Genomic DNA, 15485 nt, shown 5'->3' with positions numbered 1-15485 from the left:
TTGCTTGGTAACAGACCTCAGAGTTGATTATCGAACTCGATGGAGGGGTTTAAGATTTAAGACGCCTGTCATCAATTATGGACACTTTTGTCCATAATTTTGTCAATAAATCACATACAATTTCATTAGTATGTGATTAATCACACAAAAGGGTTTTATCATTTTTTTTTTCTTGTTTTGGTTTTATCTGCACACATTTTATCTATTGATAGCCCTATTTAATATTTAAGTATTTAAAATGTCAAACAATGAATATACATTCATCACAGAAGAGGTTTTTTTTCCACCACACTGTCATTTCCAGCACATCATTGGAATGTTTTCTGAAATATCTTTGGACATTTTTGGAATAAAATGGCCAAATCATTTGTCCCGCTAAGGCTAGTTTCATAGCACATTTGATGTATTCTTAATAAACATGAAGTAATATTGTTCACACTTATTAGCATAATTAGAGCTTGATTGGAAATGTTCACTTGATATTTCCTTTTTTGTTGTTCTTTACACATCATGTTTCAGAATAAATATTAAGATGGTTTGATCTTTGTCATAGTTTTTAACATTATATATAACTTTATATTCATATTGTTATGTTGGAATTTATAGTTAAATAAGTAAATCTATGCATAAAAGCTTTTTGTGCCCTTCATATAACAAAAATATAGATTATATCATTCCTATAATGAATATCAAACTCCAAATTGTTCACAAACATGCACACAGCTCATTAATTATACACTACCGTTAGGGGTGCAACGGATCAAAAAACTCACGGTTCGGATCGTTTCTCGGATCAGAGTAACGGATCGGATCATTTTTCGGATCAGCAAAAAAAATAAAAAAAAAATGGCCTCATGTCTGCACCTATAAACACACCGATAGTTAGGCCTGTCACGATTACAAATTTTGCTGGACGGTAAATTGTCCAAGAAATTATTGCGATAAACGATAATATTCATAATAAACGATAATATTGTCGTTCTGTGACCATTTTCATCTAAAATAATGATAATGGCATAATAATGCAGGTATAGCTTTTCAAAGATCAATAAACTTTTATTTCTAAAGACTATTTAACACTGAAAACATTTTAAATATCCGCAATAAATGAACAAAACAACCAAAAACAATAAAAGCAAGGGACTCTCATTCTCTGTTAACAAAAAATGCATGTCTTGTCTTACCAATGTGTGACTTACGTTCACACTGAGAATCATATGCATCATGTACTGTGTGAGCATGCGTCTCATATGAGTATGTGCGCTAGTTTGTGTGTGTGCTCGCGTCTCATATGAGTATGTGCGCGGGGAGTTTGTGAGTGTGTGCGCTCGCGTCTCATTGAGTTTGTGCGCGAGTTTCTGTGTGTGTGTGTGCTCGCGTCTCATATGAGTATGTGCGTGGAGAGTTTGTGTGTGCGCGCGCGCGTCTCATATGATTATGTGCGTGGAGAGTTTGTGTGCGCGCATCTCGCGTGTGTAGAGTTTGCGTCTTTGTGCATTTCATATGTTGTTTGAGCATTCAGCAGTATACATGTATGTTTGACTACTTAGTATGTGTATGCAAGTGTTTCATATATGTGTGCGTGAATGAAGTTTGATTTAAGCCCTAGATGGCACCTTATATGAGGGAGAGAGAGAGCGCTCGCAAGAGAGAGAGAGAGAGAGAGAGAGAGAGAGAGGGACGAGCGAGGGGTAGTGCTGCGCGAATGCCGTTTGTGATGGCTTTAGCCCAGTCTGATTGTGCAACCAGGGGCTGCTTAAATGCTGCAGTGATAAGCGGTTGTTGAGCAGCCTTAGTTTTCACTCCTGTCAGTGAAACATCGGGGTGATGTCGCTTCAAATGCGTGGCCATGCTGCCACAGTGCCTACACATTGTCACGGTTTTATCCACTAACCTCTTTCCTTCATCATTATATTTGACAGGGAAGCCAAAATGCTCCCATACAGGGGATTTAAATGACGCGGGGCGTTCAAGCTCCTCCGTTCCTCCGCTCGCCATGACCACGCTGTGTGTGGACTGAACATGCGCACAACTTTTTTTTTTTTTCATAAATCAATCCGCGGATCACGTGTGTGCCGAACCGAAGATATTGATCCGAACGGATCACGGATCAATGATGATCCGTTGCACCACTAACTACCGTTAAAAAGTTTGGGGTCAGTAAGAGTTTTTACTGTTTTTGAGATCATTCTCAGTATATGCTCACCAAGGCTGCATTTATTTGATCAAAAAATTATTATTGTGAAATTTTATTACAATTTAAAATAACTGTTTTCTATTTTAATGTAATTGTAATTTTACAATGTATTTTACATTTCTATTTAAAATGTAATTGATTCCTGTGATGGCAGTTTTCAGTGTCACATGATCCTTCAGAAATCATGCTAATACTGAAACATTTTTTTATAATTATCACTGTTGAAAACGGTTATAATATTTTTGTGGAATCCGTGATAAAAAAAATTCTGGGTTCTTTGATGAATAGAAAGTTGGAAATTGAAAAATAATTAAACGTAGTTCTTTCTTTCTAAAAGTCTTACTGATCCCGAACTTTTGCACAGTAGTGCATGTTACCAGTTTTTCATCTGGACATGATGCCTCCTGCCTGCCATCCTGTATTGACTGTCACCTTCATTGTGTCCTCTTCCCCTTCATAGTAGCCTACATGTCTGTTTCCTTTACTCTCTGGATTTGTCACCCCTGCATTATCACCCCACACTGAGAATCTCCACTGTGCATGACATCCAGATGGTAAATTACCCAACTTTTTGTGCTTCCTTGTCTACTGTCTACTCCTAAAACACATTATGAATATGAAAACATGTTTCTCATCCAGGAAACTGCAGCTGTTGTTTCATTTAAAAATTGTGCGTTACACAGAATATTTTAAGATGGCAAGCCCAGACATTTGAAGCAGACACGTGATGCAGAGTGGCATAACAGGCTTTTCTGCAGCCAAAAAGAGGCTTATTTTAGCTGATTCGGCCAAATTTCGGATTACCAAGTAAGGGAAAAAAACATTAATAGTTGCTTTCATCTTCGTTCTTTTATGTCAACCCTTGAGTGACTTTTTGGGTGGACTGTTTAAATGTCTTCTTATTCCTCCCAGACGTGGGGTGGCATGGAAGCACAAGGAGAAAGATAAACTATCCATAAAACACCAGTGTCAACAGTAAAACTGAATGATTCTGTAATTAGATGATACTTTATGGCATTGTTTTTCCACTATATTGAAACTATATTCCACTATATATATCTTCTTAATTTATTTTCTTCTTCCCAAATTTCTGCAGTGAATTCAGTTGATAGTAATACGATGATGATCTCCCTCCTAAAATAAAAAGGCATCTGTAAATATATAGGCTACTATATTTATGTTCTGTGAAAAAATAGTAGTAAGAATAATATTATAAGGATAACATGTTTAAATACTATTAAATAATTAGCAGAAGCAATTATTTCAATTTTATTTAGAATATATTAGATATCACAATTTTTGATTTTACAGTTAAAACTTTGGCTCTTAAAATAATAAAATAAGCATGATTTATCTCGGAATTGTACATTGATAAGAATGTTCAGGCTTCGAGATGTAACAACGGTGATGATGTCATCGTAACATTATAAACAGATTGGTGTCAAATAACTGTTTTAAACATTTATATTAATAAGAAATGTTTCTTAAGCATCAAATCAGCATATTATAATGATTTCTGAAGGATCATGTGACACTGAAGACTTGATTATGCTGAAAATTCAGCTTTGCCACAGAAATGCATTACATTTTAAAATACATTGAAATTAAAATATATTTTTTTAATTGTAATATTACAGAATATTACTGTTTTTATTGTATTTTCGATCAAATAAATGCAGCCATTCTGAGCCTTCTTTCAAAGGCATTTTAAAAAAAAACTTACCACCTCAAATTTTTGAATGGTACTGTACACATATTTTCATACACAGAAAAAAGATTTGCTCTGAGTGTGATGACAGTGGCAAAGCAGCATTTCAAAAACCTAAGCTTACCTAAAACCAAATCTAGTTTCCTCATTGACAACTTTTGTTCCTTCCGCATCATGCAGCATCCATATGCAAAATATAGTCTTTTGTTTTATGCATTGCATGTGTGATTCAGTCTTTTTAATTCTTTAGCTCCTCTGTTTCTGTACACATGCATTTGCGTAGGATCTCGAGGATCGTTTAAAGCAGGAACAGAGAGAAGAGTTACACGCTTTGAGAGAAGCCCACAGACAGACCCTGGAAATCCTTCGGCAGCAGTCGGACCAGGAGCTGCAGACGCTGCGGTTTGAGCTTGAGGATGAAGGCAAAGCCATGCTGGGTGAGTCATGCGCTCAAATGAACTACATCACCACACACCAGCCTGCAAGATTTGTGCCTTTTATGGGGTCATTAAAGTCTTGTAGTATATTCATATGCACTGTTATCGTGAAAGTAAATGGTCATTTCACAGCCTTTTATACCCTAAAGCGACTCACAGTGCACTTATTAAAGAGGAAATCTGTTTGCTCAAGGGTATGATTATAATAGCTTATAAAGTAGGGGCTTGAACCTACAACCTTTTGTTCACCCCCCCAGAGCCATTATACCACATTAGGCTCTGGTAGGCTGTAGAAAATAACTGTGTAAGGAGGATTTGTTTTGTACTGTTTTTTTATGTGTGTGTGTGTGTGTGTGCTATAGCTTCCCTGCGGTCAGAGCTCAATCATCTCCACGCCACTGCCATCGAACATCTGAGACAAGTCCACTTGAAGGAGAACAATGCCACCAAACGAGAGCTGGACGACACTATTGAGCGCTGCAAAGAACATGTGAGCATTTTTGAAAGTTACAAAGCTTGATATATCAATGCTAAACCCAACAGGCAGACTTGCCATTTTTGGCTAGATGGATGTAGACTCTTGATTAATTCCAAAATGAGAAAGATATTTTGGTCAGTCTTCCATTTAGTAAGAAGCTTTTTCTCTCATGAGAACCTCTGACATCTCATGCCTTGCAGATAAGAACACTTGAACCGGAGCAAAATTACACAGACCTCCATACAGTACATTAAATGCATCATCTCCAATTTCCAGCTGAAGTGTTTTTATTTATCTATTCAAATGGGAAAATAGAATATTTTAATATATTGTGCATGTATGTGGGATTTTTTTCCCACAGATGTAGAATATTTGAGAGATAATATATGTCTGATATAATCAGTGTTGTTATTTCTTAACTAAAACTAGGAAAATTGTTTTCATTAATTTAAGTAAAGCATAAATTATAAATATTACATGATAAAACTTAAAATTAGACACTGAAATCAAAAAAGTTGTAGTACTAAAAATATATATATATTAGTTTAATATTAATTAAAACTGAAAAAATAAAAATAAAAGCTAATTCAAAATATTAATTAATATTATAATAGTACTGAAATAATATTAAAAGAGCATTGTTTAGAGTTAGTGGTTTGTTCAGACCTCTTTCATCATTCACTGTCGTTTCAAATCTGTATGACCTTCTCCTTTGGAACATATTTTGAAAAAAACAGAAGTGCTGTTTTTTCCCCATACAATGAAAGTCACGGGGTCTAATGTTGTTTGGAGCTCAGTCTTTTTCAGAATATCTTCTTTTATGTTCCACAGAACATAAACAACATGAAGGTGAATAAATGATGACATAATGTTCTTTTTAAAATCTATCTTTTTTAATATTTTTCAAATATAATTAAAAGTAATAGTAACCACTAATGAAAACCAAGTAGAATACCAAAATCTCACCTTTGAATTTGTAAATGTTTAAGCATGAGGACCAGGAATTTGCTTCTTGTCTTTATAAAACCAGATGCCATATTTGGTGCCCTTGGTTTCAAGACAGTTATGGTTTCTAACTATTGAGAGGCTTGAAATGGATGTCAGGCCATTATAAAATGTTTCTAAGCTAAGCTGCACTTTACAGAAATTTGAAGAATAACCACAATGAATAAAGTATGAGGTTCTGAGTTCTGAATTATGGGACAGCTCTTACCGTGACTTGCACCCCTTCCCCATTTTCATATTTGATTTATAATCTCCCTCCCTGTCTGTCTCTCTAATACTCACACTCATAGTCTCACTCTCTCATGTGCGTTTCACTTCAGCTAATACTTCAGCACAATTGAATCTTTTTTTATGTGACCTATATGCATATTTTGAAAGGCCGTGGGTCTGGCACAAAATCTTCTAATGCTTTTTTAAGAGAATCATTCCAATGCAATAGATTTATGAAAACTGCATTTGCTGCCTTCTTAAGAGACACAGTCATCCATCTGTTAAAGTCTATCTGCTCTGCTCTCCAGGAACACGACCTTCTAGGGCGTTTATCTGACCTGAAGCAGGAAGTGAGCTGCAGAAGGAACCGGATCGCTGATCTGGACCATGAAATCCACTCTCTCAATGAGACCATCAGCACCCTGACCAAGGAGCTGGAGCTCAAAGGGAAAGAAGTTCTGCGGGTGCGAAGTGAGGCCAATATGCATATCAGGTACCAACTTTTTAACATCTTCTGCGGATATATTAACGTTTTATGAGGCTGTTTTAACTTCTAGAATTACAGGACTGTCAGTTACAGGAAAAGGGCTGTTGAATTCCCTTTTGCTAGATAGGTAGGAAAACTTCAACACCCATAATGCACTGGGCATGTTTCCGTCTAAGGCCACTCCCACCAGTCTGTTATGGATACACTTGACCAGAGTCAAATACCGCCTTAGTTTAGTAGGAAATACTTCTAGCCAAACAATTCATAATAGTGTCGACTTGTATAGTTCCCGGGTGCAAGAATTCAAAGAGTAAACATTTAGCGGGAGTGAGTTACTTTCGGTGTCCAGTGAAGGATCCAGCGTGTTGTAGGCATCAGCTAAAGGCTGCAAAGAATCGTAAATACGGTATAACGGGGTTCAGATGTTATAGGAAGAAGGAGGCGGGAACCGGCGAACGTTCACACACTTTTAGTAATAAAATTAAACAAATACTAAAACACAAGTAACCGCCAGCAGCCCCTCGCAACCGACTGCTGACTACCAAAACAGAAACAAAACACAACATAAAATCAGGCCTGTTCCTCTCTTGATCTTCAGCGTCGTCGCTCCTACTTTTACGCTTCCGCTCCTCCGTGAGAGATGCGAGACCGGTGCGTCTCACAGGTGACGTTCATTATCACTCACGCCACCGGCCTCGCACCGTTCTCTCACATCCCTCTGCCTCGTCCTGCTCGCCACATACCCCCATTCATTATTAGGAGACCATGATTGGCGAGGACCATTGGAGGGAATGCGGCCAGGACACCATGGGATTTTTAATGATCACAGAGAGTCAGGACCTCGGTTTAACGTCTCATCCGAAAGACATGGGACACATATTATAATTACTGAAGTGACAACCATGATTAATAATGTAAACAATGATTATGCGTGACATGACTTTTTTGCGGAATTCAAAATGCAGTTGCAACTCCACAAAAACGGCAAGAACCTCCATACAATCAGATAACACCAGATAAAGATGTTCTTAAGGAAATATTTGAGAACTTAAGAATTGTACTTAAGAAGGTTTTTGTGAATTCAGCCCCTGATCCCATTCCTCACTTTTTTCCCATATCACTTTTCTTTTCTTTCTGTCACGTTCTGTTTGTTTTTAGTTTCATTTTCACAGACCTTTAGGGTATTTTTACACGACAATGATATGCTTAAAACTGAGAAGTTTTTCCCTTAAGTTTTTCGAGTACATACAACTCCATTATCAAAACGATCTCCATTCACACAGATCCGCGGAAATGACTAAAACCGCTTTATTCTGCTGCCAAGCCATTTGATGGCAATGAAACACCATAGACTGAACACGTAATACACATGACATCATCGTCCTCAGAGATTCTCGTTTTTATTGTTTACACAGAGGCCATTTTCAAAAACGTGCACTCTAAAAAACGTTTTCCAAAGTTTGCGTTTTCAGGCACCCAAACCTCCGTTGTCGTTTAAACAAACGGCAGAAACGCATAAAAAGTCTTCCGTTTTTAGTTGATAACCGGAGTTTGTATCTTAGTTTGTTTCTCTTCTGTTACCTGTTTCCATAGACATTCATTAATGTGCACACCTGTCTGTAGTTGGTTCATCATCACTGTGTATTTAAGTTCCTCTTGGATTTCTGTTCCTTTGTCTGGTATTGTTGTGATCACGCTGTCGCGTTGCTTTCTCATCGGTGGATTACCTGTGTTTGTTTTGTTTAAATAAATACCTTTTTGTTTATTAGAACCTTTACGACCTTTTCCCTTCATCATCTTTGGACTTAACGTTACACTTTCCCTATCTATGCCAATAAAAGGCCAAAAACATAAAAATAACAGGAAATTGCGGCGCTCATTGTAATACTCTCATGTTAAGGTTAGAGTACAAACGGTGAACATTACCGTTATTCCAGTTTTTAATAGCCATTCTATGCAAAAGTCCTAAAGGTCAGTCTAGCTGAAACAGAAGCTAATTTAATACGAGAGGAAAGCGGATGGAGCTGTTTCCCACGCAGGAGCCCAATGCCTTCAGGCAGAGCTCTCTTCTCTTGACATCATCAGCTGCATTCTTCTGTTCCGACTATATAGAAGTATCAAGGTCAGTGGTGGTGTCTAGCGGATACAAACAAACACATTTCCTTTGGTTTCAGTCGAATGAGGATCTCATTTATGGCACATGAAAAGAAGAATTTCTTTGGGGAACTGAGGGAATTTGTTCTAATAAATAATGGATTTTGTGCGCTCTATCTGAGGATAGAGCGAAATAAACTTGAATATATTTGTTGCCCACCAACTTTTCTCTATTAGAAAAATCATTTTGATAACCTTTCAGTGAACAGTTCTTAAAAGTCTTCTTGGTGTGAAGAACATTTACTATAAAGACCTTATGGAATGGTTCCATGGATGTTAAAGGGTTCTTCATGGAACCATAGATGCCAATAAATAACCTTTATTTTTAAGAGTGTGTATATATACACCATTTTGTATGTGTTAAAGGGTTTTGTTTCTACATAGGGCTCACGAACAGGATCTCTCTAAGCGCCTCGAGAGGGAGATTGACGAGCTGAACGCTTCTCATAACAGAGAAACCCAGATCATGCTGTCAGATTTTAACAAAGCTCAGGAGCTGCTAAAAGACAAGATCTCTGCTCTGCAGATTCTGTGAGTCCCTTTATCTCAGTTACAGATTGAATTTCAAATTAAATTGAATTTCAAAACACATAATTTTAATGTAATATCTTTATGAATATTTCAGAAGCAAAGACAGCTAGATGAATCACTTTAGCTCTGTTACAAAACCAAGCGACAGTGTACAGTGTAGGTCTTCTGAGGCTAAAAAGCTACCACAAACGTAATTGCTTTACATGAGATCACTTCAGCAATTCACACATGAAATTCTAAGGATCGTTGATACTTATTATAGTATTGAGCCATTAGCTTAGCAGCATGCTAACGTCAAAAAACGCCATAGATTCTTAAGTACAATCAACTTGGCTATTTAAGTCATTTCAACTTAAATTACATTAAACTGACTTTAAAAAATGAGTTGCATCTTGTATAACTTACAAAAAAAAGTTGAAAATTGCTTAACTCATTTTGATGAGTTAAAGTAATGTAAAAAAAATATATATATTTGTTGTTATAACTTATTGGTCATATAATTTTTTATAGGAACAGATAGGGTCACTTTTAGCCCACAAACGATGGACGTTTTGATTGCATTAGAGTCTGACGTTAGCATGTTGCTTAGCATACAAAAATACATAACTTATAAAATATTATGTTTAAGTAGATTGAACTGTTGCCAGAAGTGCCTGAACATTTTGGCTTGGAGGGCAGCTTGCTAGGTTTAATGCCAGAGCCATTGTTTTTACTGCAGTATAATTGTTAATGTGTATGTGTGCGGGGTGAACAGGTTGGAAGGTACGGAGGAGAAGTTCAGGAATAGAGAAAGCCGACCGGAGGACCTCCAGGTGATTGCTGATCTCAGAGAAATGGTGTCCGAGAGAGAAACCCTGGTCAAGAAGCTTGTGGTAAGTGTGCACAGCAATGGGCCGGAGAGGTACAGCACCACATTAAAAGTGATATGTGTACTACTGTACTACTTCATATGTTTTTTTTTTTTTTTTTTTTTTGTCCCAAACCATTACATGTCTTCAGACAAAAGTCAATATCAGTTCATTGATTTTTAGTCTGACTGTGCCTCCTTTGTTCCAGGATGACAAGAAGTTTTATCAACTGGAGCTGGTGAATCGAGAGCCTGGCTTCAACAAGGTGTTCAACACCAATCCCAATGTCGGGGTCATAAACCCCCTTATAAAGGTTAGAGAGAGATACAGCTACACTGATAAAAGAGTACCTCATAAACTGGATTTGATCTGATAGTAAAAACAAAAAAGCACCATAAACCTTTTTAAAAGCACTCCATCTATACAGTTGATGGAATCCATGGATATAATAAAAGAATACTTCAAAGGTTTTGCCGAATGGGAAGTGTATTTTACACAGATACCGCTGGGATGGGATGTTCTGCAGAGACTATCTTTAGCCTCCTACTGTTCTTTTAGTTGGTCTAACTTTTTCTTTCTGTTGCATTAGTTGTGTTTGTGCATTTGTCATTGTCTGTGTCTTATATCCATGTTCAAACATCAAGTTCTACCCTGCTTTCCAAGTCATAAGCTCTGTTCCAAAATCTAATGTGCTTCTAACATAGGCAGCATCCATCCTAACCGAGATAAAACATTAAAAATTATCCATTCAGAGCACTCTACACATCCTCTTCACACAAAAATTGTTCCGCACAGGATATCGATGTAATACCTGGAGAAAAATATCCATTAGCATCTTCTCAGTTCCACTAGAAATTAACATTAGCATGTTTTTATCGCTGCAACACTCATCTGTGATAGTCAATTATTTATTATAGTATATTATAAATAATATATATCTATATCTATCTATATCTATCTATATATATATATATATATATATATAGATAGATGTTGAAATATATTTTTAAAAAATCGTACCTTGAACTTGAATGATTAAAAGTTACTTATGCTCGGCATGAAGGCTGCATTTATTTGATCTAAATACAGTAAAACGGTAAAATAGTGAAATGGTATTACAGTTTAAAATAACTTTTCTATTTTAATATATTTTAAAATGCAATTTATTTGTGATGACAGCTGAATCTTCAGCATCATTACTCCAGTCTTCTAATTTGCTGATTTGCTGCTCAAGAAACATTTCTTATTATTATCAATGTTGAAAACAGTTGTGCTGCTTAATATTTTGTGGAAATCCATGATACAGATAGTTCACAGATATTCTAATCTGTTACACTGTTCATTTGTACAAATAATTTAATTTGTACATTTAAATTTAAGTTATGTTATAATATTTTATTTTTTTGATGTTTGTATAATTATTCTATGAATTGCAATCTTTGGAAATATTGTAATATGTACAGTCCTGCCAATAAAGCAATTTGAATTGAATTGAATTATATAGATAACAGTATATTTATAACAGCAGGATTTTACCTATCAAACTATTTTGTTCTATTTTCCACCAATACTTTTTGTATTTAATGAAACATAAGGCTATTTATAATAAACATTTATTTCACCTGATCAACCATTTTATTTTATTTTTACATTTGACACACACTTTAGCAATTTGTGTGTTTTCTGGGAATCAAAACCATGACGTTGGTACTGTGCCAATAGTAAAACTACATAAACTGATTAATAGTTATCAAATTTGAGCAAAATTAGTAAACTTACCTTTTTAAACAGCCTTTGCTTCAGGACTGCACATGTGATCCATTAAAATGCCATCCAGTTGGGTAGCGAACTAGGTTTTGTAACAGGGCTATAATATGTCATTTCTGTTTCCTGTCCACATTCAAAATGATGTCCATTACCTTGTCATCATTTAGCTTGAAGCTACAGTTCGCCACAATCCCTTTCTGTGTGTGTCCTTTTAATGTAGCATAAGTATAGAAAACCTGCGAACAGTTTCGCCAGCTCTCCGAACCTAAGCGTTGTTGGGGCAGAAGGGATGGCGGGCGTCTCCGTCCCGCCTGCTTGCCTAGAGTCTGTCCCCAACTCCCCCATTCACCACCATGAGCTCAGGTCTAACAAACCTCAGCCCCCTCCAACCCCTCCGCCTCAGGCTGACTCCACCCGGAGGTGAGATTGTCCTCACGAGAGACATGCTTAAACCACAGAACTGTCTTGCCATTGGTCGGATCACACAGTCTCAGTCCTGTCCTGCAGGAATGGTAGACGAACCCTCAGTCTGTTGTGTTGATTAGACGTTTTAATACGAGAACACGGCCATTTGTGTCCAGAGTGAATTGTGGGTATGCTCATCTCACTCTTTAATGCATCTTGCCGGTGAAAGGCACACATTAAAAATGTTTGTATTTTATGCTACTTTGTGTGCATGATCAATTGTGCGTAGCAGTTCTGTTTCGATGTCCTTATTGTGTCAAGTTTGGCAAGAATATTACCACAAATCGGACTGAAAGTTCACGCAAACTGTGTGTGATCACACAATGGCATTGGAATGTCAACGCGAGCATGCGGTTGATGTCATCACGTCATCACATAGCAGTCACGAGTATGGCTCCGCCCATTAGCTGTACTCCGCCCTTCACATCTCATGCATTTTGTTGTTTTGTGGTTTTAAAATGAGCTATTCAAATGATGAACAAAGCTATTCCTGGTATTTCTGTCCATGTTAAAATCAGGCATAGGAACATGTTGTACACAGCTGAGAGACGGGAGATAATATTAGAGCGTTTCTGGTAGAGGGGCATATTTTATTTATTATTTAAAAGGAAACAGTTCAGCATGGCGCCTGTGATTCTTTGATGCTTGAATAAGGAGGGCTTGTTTCCTATTTGTCAAGAGACACTGCACTGTGTGCTGTGGTAGTTACAGATGTCAAGTTTTAGGATTAATCTTGATGTCACCAAAAAAGCAAAGTTCTATAGTAACGATTACTATATGGAAATAATGTAAATACGCATATACAGTGGCCACCAAAAGTATTTAGACTCTTATAACAATTGGATGTATTGCCACACTTTTAACTGTCTGAATGTGATTACAGATGAGAAATATGAAATTATAGTTTTTTCCATAATTACCTTGTTTTTCTGAAATAGTGTATGCAATTTTCCTTTAACCCAAAGTTAAGGTGATTTTAAAGAATGTATTTAATAGGGCCTATTTGTGTCTTATTTTGTGTGGTGCATTGTAAAAACTTCATGACCCCAGCTAACAGGGAACCTTCTCAGAACTTTGGCTCACATTCAAGGTTCTCTCATATGAAGAAACGTTCTTTCAGTAACATTAATAGAATGTTCGTTCAATTTATTTGGTCTTTAATAATGTTTCCAAAATGTTAGCACAAAAACATTGGACTTTCGACTGACTTTTTTTTAAAGGTTACTACTTCACAACATTCAAAAGTAACATCATAGTTCATAACTTAATGGGAACGTTAAGTGTTCTTAGAATATATTTTTCTATTTTAAAAGTATGCTTGCACTATCTTTCTTTAGTACAAATCCAACTTCTAATCTATTGTAGTATCTTTCTTTAGTACAAATACCACTTCTAATATATTGCAATATCTTTTAGTACAAATCCCACTTCTAATCTATTGCAATGCCATTCAAAGTGTGGCTTAAGTGTCCACATACTTTTTGCGGCCACTGTACACAAGTATAGCTTTTCTTAGATAGTATCGTCATGCAATAAAGTAGCGTCTCAATGTGAAAGTGTTTGATTAGGATGTGCAACTTCACTTTCCTTTAATGCTGCTGCAGTGTAACTGGTTGTGTTTGACTTTTCTGTGTTTTGTGCAGCCCTCGTAAGACTGAGGATTCAACTGTAGCACCAAAAGAACAGCAACCACAAGAGCTATTTTCACAGTACTTCTCCTTTTAAAATTTTCAAGACACTCAACTGAAGAGCATGTGAAACTGCAGTTTTCAATAGTCCATTCGTCTGTTCTTGATATCTCACTGTGAGTTTGTTATTTTCCCTTTTGATATGGGCATATACTTGATTTAAAATGAGATGCACATTCATTTCATATACTATTCATAAATAAGTCTTTTCTGGATGGACTAAAACTGTTGGAATACCAATGTCTTGCCAGTTTTGAAATAAATTGCACAGACACTTATATATTTTGTATTATACTGTCTTGTTGCGAAAGAACAAACCATCACTTGCAAAAGAACAAAGAGTTTAAATAAATATAACAGTATCTATAAATATATGCTTTACCATCATGGTTACAGGACTGCTTTGAACTCTTTTCCCGCCATTTACAGAATGTTCCGTGATTTATGACACTTATACGGTAAGGGCTGCTATATACATCCTCTGAAAGAGTAAGGAATCTCTGGAGCAAAACACAAGTGATATAAGCATTCCTTACATATATGTAAACTAATGCGATCATCAAACGTTCAACAGCATATAAATCAAAACGGCCTGAGTTTACTGAATGAAATGACAACCCAGGAAGAGGTATAGGACTGTGGAAGCTTTGGGGGTGTTGATAGACTCGGTCTGTTTTGATTATTGTTCTAATTCCAACCCGGACGTAGTCTTTGACAAAAAACAAAATGTACTCAAGTTTTAATAAAAAAAAAAGAATGCATGAAGCTTGAATAAAATGTTTTGTTCGTTTGTTTAATTCTTTCCACCGCCAGCAGCACTCTTTCCATCTCAACATGCAATATATCAAAAGAAAAAAACATCCTCTGCTTTTGAACCCCTTAAAAAAGTTTTATTCTAGTTTGATGCATTCTATTTTTTAATCAACACTTGAATGTAGGTAGGTTTTAAGACACCTTTTTAAAAACCTTAAAAAAAACTGTAACACTTTACTTTAAGGTGTCGTAGTTACATGTTACTACATGTACTTACTATAGTAATAACAGTAAATTATGCATAATTACAAGTAACTAACCCTAAACCAAACTGTAACCGTAAGTAAAAAAGTAACCGTAAGTGAGTTTTTTTGTAGGTAAGCTGAGAAAATCATGTTTTTTTCAAAGACTACAATGTGCATGAGCAATGCTTTTACCACTTGTTTCTGATTCTTTTTTGCCTGTGTTTTGCTCCGGAGATTCTGTACTCTTTCAGAAGATGCCTAATAGCGCCTTCTACCGTATAACAGTGAAAACACCGAAAGCCGGAAAATTGTCAATCATCATTGGCAGGGAAAGAGTTAAAAGCAGAGGCTCTGTTTTTTATATGTTGCATGTTCAAATATTCATATGACAAAGTATTTTGGGGGTGATAAAAAGTTTGTGAAAATGATCAAAATGCTGGTGGTGGCTGGCAGTTTTTTTTTTTAAACAACAACAACAACAAATGTTGGCAGGGAAAGAGTTAATGGAATAG

The 15485-nt window shown here is 36.3% G+C and overlaps 1 protein-coding gene across 1 annotated transcript in view; it reads left to right on the top strand.

The window, feature by feature from the left end:
• fam184aa (family with sequence similarity 184 member Aa) overlaps window positions 1-12343 on the top strand; it is a 37252-nt gene extending 24909 nt beyond the window's left edge. Inside the window, exons 11-17 of the mRNA XM_077239122.1 lie at window positions 4189-4342; window positions 4705-4832; window positions 6344-6528; window positions 9061-9207; window positions 9962-10079; window positions 10264-10368; window positions 12043-12343. Of these exons, the coding sequence (XP_077095237.1) occupies window positions 4189-4342; window positions 4705-4832; window positions 6344-6528; window positions 9061-9207; window positions 9962-10079; window positions 10264-10368; window positions 12043-12246 (1041 nt within the window). The 3' untranslated portion in view covers window positions 12247-12343. The remainder of the gene's footprint in view (window positions 1-4188; window positions 4343-4704; window positions 4833-6343; window positions 6529-9060; window positions 9208-9961; window positions 10080-10263; window positions 10369-12042) is intronic.
• Window positions 12344-15485: the final 3142 nt, after the last annotated feature.

Source organism: Siphateles boraxobius, unplaced genomic scaffold (assembly GCF_051911475.1).
Source record: "Siphateles boraxobius isolate OS27281-9 unplaced genomic scaffold, OSU_SipBor_1 22, whole genome shotgun sequence".
Taxonomy (NCBI): domain Eukaryota; kingdom Metazoa; phylum Chordata; class Actinopteri; order Cypriniformes; family Leuciscidae; genus Siphateles; species Siphateles boraxobius.
The sequence above is the reverse complement of the archived record's forward strand: the minus strand, read 5'-3'. Positions and strand labels throughout refer to the sequence as shown.